Source organism: Capsicum annuum, chromosome 11, assembly GCF_002878395.1.
Source record: "Capsicum annuum cultivar UCD-10X-F1 chromosome 11, UCD10Xv1.1, whole genome shotgun sequence".
In the NCBI taxonomy this organism is placed as follows: domain Eukaryota; kingdom Viridiplantae; phylum Streptophyta; class Magnoliopsida; order Solanales; family Solanaceae; genus Capsicum; species Capsicum annuum.
Genome location: NC_061121.1, coordinates 234,119,933 through 234,129,183, shown reverse-complemented (window position 1 = coordinate 234,129,183; position 9,251 = coordinate 234,119,933). Strand labels below are relative to the sequence as shown.

At 36.0% G+C, this 9,251-nt stretch overlaps 1 protein-coding gene across 1 annotated transcript; it reads left to right on the top strand.

The window, feature by feature from the left end:
• Positions 1–785: 785 nt before the first annotated feature.
• On the top strand, positions 786–5,752 carry LOC107847567 (cell division cycle protein 48 homolog; the record flags this gene model as incomplete). Its single annotated transcript, NM_001324643.1, is given in 7 exon segments — positions 786–1,022; positions 2,484–3,250; positions 3,330–3,551; positions 3,681–3,752; positions 3,849–4,130; positions 4,475–4,834; positions 5,259–5,752. Coding segments are annotated over 7 exon segments (2,231 nt in total), but the record flags the coding sequence as incomplete, so codon positions are not given.
• Positions 5,753–9,251: the final 3,499 nt, after the last annotated feature.

Genomic DNA, 9,251 nt, shown 5'->3' with positions numbered 1-9,251 from the left:
AGCCGTGGAAACAACCTCTTGCAATACTGCAGGGTAAGACTGCGTACAATAGTCCCTTAGTGGTTCAGCCCTTCTTGGACCCCCGCATAGTGGGAGCTTAGTGCACCGGGCTTCCTTGTGATAATATTAGTGTTTATAGATTTTGTGCTTGTTGAGGTTGTGGTACAAGGTCAGTATTCTACATCTTGGACGCAAAGCATTGAGTGAATAATGTGTTTCATGCAATGGGAACTGTTCGTTCAAAATCCTCTGTTAGACTAAATCATTAGATTCTTCTCCTTTTGGCTCCAACTTTGTTTTTGATGTTTTACATTGTTTATTTGGTTTTGTTGCTTAGTGAGAGTTTGACAACTTAACTTATCCCAAACAGAATTGGGATGAGTTTTTTTATTGTATCATGCGTCATTGATTTTCTAGTGTTTTTGGTCCAACAACCAGATCTCTCTAAGCTGTCGATGACAACATGGCATAATAACATAGTAGAATTTTTACATTGGACTTCTGAATCATGGTAGATATGTCTTATTTGGAAATATTGTGACATTTGAAGTACAAGAAACCAAGAACGTGTAAATATGGTTATGATTTTCTTCCATACAAGAAACCAAGTACGTGTAAACTGTAAATATGCTTATGATTTTCTTCCTACTTACTTCTTTTTTGCTGCCACTTAGTTTTTTATTGTGATTACCTATATTTAAAATGGACTTGGAACCAAGTTCAGCATTTCAGATTCCTCCGCCTGTCAATCTAGTTGACTCAGAATTTGTGTTTTGCTTTATCCTTTATCCAGGGAAAGAAGAGAAAGGATACAGTTGTCATTGCCCTTGCTGATGAAACATGTGATGAGCCAAAGATTAGGATGAACAAGGTGGTCCGTTCAAATTTGAGGGTTCGTCTAGGAGATGTTGTATCTGTCCACCAGTGTCCAGATGTCAAGTATGGGAAGCGTGTGCACATACTTCCTATAGATGATACAATAGAAGGCCTCACAGGGGATCTGTTTGATGCATTCCTGAAACGTAAGTGTACAACCTGATTTATATATTCAGTTAGTCGGAAGTCCTGATTGTCTGATTAATGTATTCAGTTAGTCGGAAGTTATGGTCGCTGCTGCACAGATTACTGTTTGACAATTGCCATGTTTTTGTTCTTCCTTAACTGTGTGCTGTAGGATCTACAATTTGTTAAGCTTGTCTGTTGTCTCTGACCCTAAAAAATGATTAGAGAAAGAGAAGTTGACAGAATGAAAGATTTTCTGTTGGCGCCCAAACGCACACCTCAAAGAAAAAAAAAGTTTTATCTTGACCTCAGACTCTAGATATCTTTAGCTTTAATTTTTGCATCCCATTCAACCCCCTCCCTCTTTGGCAAAAGAAGAATGAAATTCATATGTATCTTGAAAGCTCAACAATCCCTTCATGGATTGTATTTAGCATATTATAGGCAATTCCCGTATACCATCCACTCTATCCTGTGAGTTTTTGAAGAGATTTGGTACATAAAGAAGAGGGTCAAATAGGAAACACACAGACTTTAGACCGACTTTTAGAAGGAAATGCAGGCAAGATCTAGGAGAGTTGTGACAGTTGAGACTCCCCGGGGTCAGTTCCGCCTTTTTAGTTTCAAAAGAATTTTGGTATTAAGCTTTCTATTTTCTATATGGAAACAGGTTGCACATGGGAGAGAATCCAAAAAATTCCACTCTTGTTGCCGTAATTGTTTCCGTTCTTCATTCCCATCGCCATGCCTGTGATACATTCGGCTTTGATAGTCTTGTTGTAAGGGAAAAAACACAAACTTATGAAGCATGCATTGACATATTTTTTTGAGATGAGGATGATCTTTCTTCTAATTCTTGGACAACTATAAATGGAGTCGAACCATATCTTTTATAGTTTTAGACTAATGATTATATTTTCCTCTATGATGTTACTGTAAAGAATGAATCTTGGGCCTAACTCAACTCCAAAGGCTAGCTCATGATGGGAGGATTACCCAAGTCCATTTAAAGTGACCAATTACCCATCCCTTTTCCAATGTGGGTTTCTCAACACTCCCAGCACACCCAGGCCTTGCTAACTAGAGCGTGGCCTATACAATATGGGGCCCAACATTGGGAACAAAAAATTGGGATGGGCCTGGCTCTGATACTACGTGAAGAATGGATCTCGGGCCCAACTCAATCCCAAAAGCTAGCTCATGAGGGGAGGATTTCCCAAGTCCATGTAAGGAGACCAATTGCCATCCCTTTTTCGATGTGGGTTTCTTAACAGTTTCCATTTAAATATACTGCCAAAGTATTAGTTGTAACTTGTAACTATGAGAGAAGAGATTACAGACTTGGATTTGGGGTGGGTTCTTTGTGGACAATGTAGCCTTAAATTGGTTTTCAATCTAAGCATTTACTCACTAATTTCATTAATATCTGTCTGTTAGCTCTATTTGTGTCGGCGTTTAAAATTTCAATGCCCTTCTTGCAGCTTACTTTTTGGAGGCATATCGTCCATTGAGGAAAGGGGACAATTTTCTTGTTAGAGGAGGGATGAGAAGTGTGGAATTCAAGGTCATAGAAACCGACCCTGGGGAGTATTGTGTTGTTGCTCCAGACACTGAAATCTTTTGTGAGGGTGAGCCTGTGAAAAGAGAGGATGAGGAGAGACTTGATGAGGTAGGCTATGATGATGTGGGTGGTGTGAGAAAGCAGATGGCTCAGATTCGTGAACTGGTGGAATTACCGTTGAGGCATCCTCAACTTTTCAAATCTATTGGTGTGAAACCACCAAAGGGGATTTTACTTTATGGCCCCCCTGGTTCTGGAAAGACTTTGATAGCCAGAGCTGTTGCTAATGAAACAGGTGCATTTTTCTTTTGCATTAATGGACCTGAAATCATGTCCAAATTAGCTGGAGAGAGTGAAAGTAATCTCAGAAAGGCATTTGAAGAGGCTGAAAAGAATGCTCCTTCTATCATATTTATTGATGAAATTGATTCAATTGCTCCCAAGCGAGAGAAAACACATGGTGAAGTTGAAAGGAGGATCGTCTCACAACTCTTGACTCTGATGGATGGACTGAAATCTCGCGCTCATGTAATAGTGATGGGAGCTACCAACCGTCCAAACAGCATTGACCCTGCTCTGAGAAGGTTTGGTAGGTTTGATAGAGAAATAGACATTGGTGTTCCAGACGAAGTTGGACGCCTTGAGGTTCTTCGTATTCATACCAAGAATATGAAGCTTGCGGAAGAAGTAAGGCCCACTTGCCAAACTTGGATTCTTTTGGAGCAGCTTTACAATGTAACATAATGATGATTATTCAATTTTGCAGGTCGATTTGGAAAGAATTTCAAAAGATACACATGGATACGTTGGTGCAGATCTTGCCGCTCTCTGCACGGAAGCTGCACTTCAGTGCATTAGGGAGAAAATGGATGTCATTGATCTGGAAGATGACACTATTGATGCTGAGGTGTTGAACTCAATGGCTGTAACAAATGAGCACTTCCAAACTGCTCTCGGTACAAGCAATCCGTCTGCATTGCGTGAAACAGTAAGTAAACCGTCATAACCAAGTTTGAGAGTGGCAGGAAACCTTTTTAGCTGTGTGGATTTCTGACGTAAGATGTGCATTACTATTGGGCACAAACTTAATGGCTTATTCTTTGAAACTGTTTTGCAGGTGGTTGAAGTGCCTAATGTTTCATGGGAAGACATTGGAGGCCTTGAAAATGTCAAACGAGAGCTTCAAGAGGTAATGCAATTCATTATAATGGTCTTGATGTATACATATGTCCTACATAAGTTAGTTAAGAGATCTTGATTATTGCTCTTGTTTCATTTTATTTAGACTGTTCAATATCCAGTGGAACACCCAGAGAAGTTTGAGAAGTTTGGTATGTCACCTTCGAAAGGTGTACTTTTCTATGGTCCCCCAGGATGTGGGAAAACTCTACTTGCCAAGGCAATTGCAAATGAATGTCAAGCCAATTTCATCAGTGTCAAAGGACCTGAACTGCTCACCATGTGGTTTGGAGAGAGTGAGGCGAATGTTCGTGAAATTTTCGATAAAGCGAGACAATCCGCTCCCTGCGTCCTCTTCTTTGATGAGCTCGACTCTATTGCTACTCAGGTAAGATAACTAGTTAAAACATTTCAGTTGTTTGAGAACATGTGAACATTCTAAGTAAGTTACTGGATTCAAGGTCAATTCACAGCCTGATCTAGCAATCAGATAGATTTAAAGGTATAATAGTATGTAAACAGGATAACAAGAAGTACGGGCAGATTTTTGAACTTCGTTAGCTCCCTGACTTTAGTTTAGACTTCGCTATAATGGAGCTAACCATCTTTTGTAACCTTTGCCAAATAGCATCTTCCTGATGCTTTTGAATGATAACTATTTACTTACATCAAAACAAGAACTAAGTGTACTTCATACAACTAAATCTAAAATGGTGCTCTATGCCATTGCAGAGAGGAAGCAGCAGTGGAGATGCTGGAGGAGCAGCTGATCGGGTTCTGAACCAACTTTTGACTGAAATGGATGGCATGAATGCAAAGAAGACTGTTTTTATTATTGGGGCCACAAACAGACCTGATATAATTGACCCTGCACTTCTGCGTCCTGGCCGTCTTGATCAGTTAATTTATATTCCTCTACCAGATGAGGATTCACGCCATCAGATTTTCAAGGCATGCCTCAGAAAATCCCCCTTATCAAAGGATATTGATTTGAGAGCTCTCGCCAAACATACTCAGGGATTTAGTGGGGCTGATGTCACTGAGATTTGTCAACGAGCCTGCAAATATGCCATTAGGGAGAACATAGAGAAAGTACGCACTTCATCCTCTTTTTACTGCCTTAAAATTTTTCTTTTTATACTTTTTTACCTTAGAAGCTTCTTAAAATTAACTTGTTCTACAACCCATCTGCGTGCTTTTGGTTGCATAATGATAGTGATTGATTGTCAAGGTCTGGTTACGTTTCTGTTGTCATGCCAAGAGTAAAGCAGATATGCTGTTCTGTATGAGTGTTAATTTTTCCGTGGCCGTTATTATGTATGCTTCATTAATTTTTCATGATGGCACTGGTGGCCGTGGTTGTCCTCGAACGAATTTCAATAATTATTTCCTCAGTCTTGTCGACGAGAAATTTGAACTGGATTTTCTTCCGGGAATGTGACAACTGATTGGTAGAACCAGTCTCTGTTTCTTCAATTTGGAGTTATGGGTTCATCACCGTTCTTTCTAATTGCAGGACATAGAAAGGGAGAAGAGAAGACAGGAAAACCCTGATTCAATGGATGAAGATGTCGATGAAGTACCAGAGATCAAGCCCGCTCATTTCGAGGAATCTATGAAGTATGCACGACGTAGTGTCAGTGATGCTGATATACGCAAATACCAGGCATTTGCTCAGACATTACAGCAGTCCAGAGGTTTCGGAACAGAATTTCGGTTTGCAGATACTAGTGGCGGTGCGACTGCTGCAGCTGACCCATTTGCAACTTCTAATGCTGCAGCCGATGACGATGACCTATATAGCTGAAGTCCTAGATTCTCCTTGTTATTTTGCTGCAAGTCTCCAGTTTTGTCGGGTCAAACTCGAATATCCGGAACCAACTGGTTTAACTTCTGGTTTCTTCTGTTAACCTTTAACAATTTACCCTTAAAAATGTCTGGGGTTTGCTACTGGTTATGACACTTTTTAGAACCTTAAGATAATTTAATTTTACAGTTCACACTTATTTATATCCTGCTGAATATTCGAATTCGATGCGCAGGGTGGATGCCAGTACAACTTGAATAGCTTTAAACGTCACTAGCAGTTGAAATGTTGAATAGCTTCAACTTGAATGTGGCCATTTAGACACTTTTAACTTCACACAATGTGCGTCTAGCAAACACGTTAGCACATGTGCAGTGGATTTTGGCGTGCATTTTCAAAGTCGGAGTGTTTTTGAGGCTAATTTAAACCAAGTTAATGTGTGTAGGTGTTCATTTTTTCAAAGTTGGGATGTTCAGTTGTCAGTTAAGGTCAAGTTAACATCTATGTATCGATTAATCAAAGAAAAGTTTTTTCGAAAAACCGTCCCTCTTACATATTGTCTTAACTAACTTGTTTGCATTAATTTCCTTTATTTGTCACCAAACTACTCTACCACTAACTTTTTTCTTACTATCCAACATAATTGAATAGCAATTTATACCTCCAACGTTTACTTTTGACATTTGAATTTTCCTGCTATTTACTTTATGAGTATAATAATGAAGGACAATAAAATAGAAATTGAATAGTCTTTTTCTCCACTGGTAAATCAGTAATTCTATGGTGGTCCCATTCCATTTATCTCGTGATTATTAGTAATAGGAAAACAGAAATTCTTCGGAGGTAGTGGTATGGATTGCATACATTCTATACTCCCCAGATCCCACTATGTGAGAATATACTAGATTTTTTGTTGTTGTTGTTGTTTTTATTCGGTACTTGTATTTGCCTCGAAATCTTTCACATCGGAACTAGGTAAAACATTCCCTACCAAAGTTCGGAATACTTATCATTCTAACGTAGTCTTTGCTTTTGCTAAAGTATATTTTTGGAATCAAATTTTAGTTTCTTCTTCTTTTAGATATTGATGTATTAATTAACTAATACATATTCAAGCTTATTTAAAACCACGTGAAGTAATAAGCTAACAAGATAATCCATATTAAATTAGAAACAAATCACATGACACTCTATATGAGTTGTGGTAATATGTATATTAGTCAAATAATCTTAATATTAGCATAATCATGTTGTCTTGTGTTTTATTACAATCGAGGTTTATCGAAAACAGTCTCTTTACTTTTTTGGAGCTAGTGATATAGACTGCGTAAATTTTATCCTCCCCTGCGTAAATTTTATCCTCCCCAGACTCCACTAGGTGGGAATACATTGGATACGCTGTTGTTGTTGTATTAGCATAATCATGCTTTACCAAATCTAAGATTTGAAGTTTACGAGTTCCTATCATGACTTCAGACTGATTGTATTATAATAATAAGTACTAACTATATTCACCATGACTATAGATAATGGAAGTATAGTTGGATTCAAACTTTGAAATTTAGGAATTCTCGATTCTGGTTATTTAAAGTTACTGAATTTTAAATTTATAATTCGTATATATTAAATGAACTTCTAAAAAAATACGAGATTTGAGCCAAAATTATCGAACTCATGCGTATAACGAGAAGACAAGAAAGAGCAAAGAAACAAAAAAAGTGGATAATTGCATATATAATGAAATCTTCTTCTCCATGCTTATTCTTGAGCATTACAAAATATCTTGTAAATAATTAAAAACAAAATAACAAAAATCATAGTACTATATAACTCTCCAATATTGGTCAAACCAACAAACAAAAAATAAATAAAAAACCTAGATATTCAACCTTGCATGTACACACAAAATACTGATACAATAATATCATCAAACAAACGTTCTCTTGTTCTTCCAGACATACTGATCATTACCACATATTCGATCTCATCGATAAATGACTAAGGTAATTTCTTGAAGTTTTTGTCTTGTGAACATTCAATTGAACCCAAAATATGATAATTAACATACCTACTTGGTGCAGAAGCATGTCTAAATCCCTTTGGCAAACAATTTCTCACTTCTTTTCCATGAAAAATAGGACCTTTATTATGATTCCTTTGAGGTTTCATCATCACATAATTATATGTTCCATCAAGCCTCGAATTACTACTCGATGGCTCGATGCTGGTACTGGTATCAGATAACTCTCGAATACTCGTTACATAATTCAAACAAGATAAAAAAATAAGGTAAAAAAACACAAGTTTTTTAAGGAATAACAGAGAAGTAGTAGTAGTAATAGTAGTCATTTTTGAGATGTATATGTTGGAAATGAAAAAAATTAAAAGAGTTTATATTATATTGTTTTGGACTTTGGAGAAAGAGAAAAAAAAAAGAGAAGTATAAATAGGCTCGTGAATTGTTGTAAACAAAGGTGGCAAATTTAAGTGTGTGCACAGCTCATTGCAAACAAGAAAAGTACTTCTTTCGTTGTAATTTATGTGATGATGTTTGACTGAAAATGAAATTTTAGAAAATAATTTTCTTTTATTTTTGGTTTATATAAAATAAATTATTACGTGATTATAAATTATCCCGTTAAAGTTAAATGAGTATTTTCTTTGAGATTAATGTAGAAAAAAATGTCACGTAAATTGAGACGAAAAGTATAGTATTGTTTTGAGTTGATGAGGTGGTTGTTATTTTTGAGTGTACCATAGTATATAGTAATATTTATCAGAAATGAAGTGAAATAGTCCGTGAGTTTCTGTCATTGCTTTTAATTAAGTCAGCACCTTATTCTCTTTATCATTCAAATTTCCATCTTAGTTCATTTTTATTTTTACTTTTCTACTTTTGGGGTAAATTGTTAAAATCGAATCTTAGAGTAACCGTAAAATTATCGGTTATAGGTTTGAGTAGTGAAAATAATTGATAATGCTTGTATTAAGAATTTGGAGGTTTATATAATGCCTTTTAATTTTACGCGGAACTCTTGAAGATGAGGTCTATATGTCTCAAACTCCTGATTTTCTAGATACCGATCATCCAAAATATGTCAGCTGACTTCATACATTTCCGACAAACAAATAAATAAGCTTACTTATATAACAAAAATGGTATAAATATTTCGAAATAAGCTATAGCGATAAAAAAATTGCATCCTTTAAAAAATTTATTTCAATTCATTGTAAATGACTCTATGACGAATTTTTGACGTGCTCTATCAGACAATTATTTCTTTTTATATTTAGCTTATATAAAATTTAAATTCCATACAAAAAATTGCAATTTTCTTTTGAAATTATATATGGATTACAAAGAAATATCTACTCAAGTCAACTCTCCATTTATATATAATAAATCACATTTTTACCTGTGACTTATATACCTAGTCAACAGGGCATGAGATTATATATTGACCCCTACCAACTTTTCTAGATTATAATTTATATATCACATATATATATATATCTAGTGATCTGTCATATATTTAATTTTTCTTTCTTTATACATGTGTTTTTCTTAATTATACAACTACAATCTACCCCTCTTAATTTGGCATTTCCACATACTCCATCTCCATCTGTTTAAAAATAGCTGATCCTTTTTGACTTGCCACTCCCCTTAAAAAAATATTTATTAAGAGTTTATTTTACCAA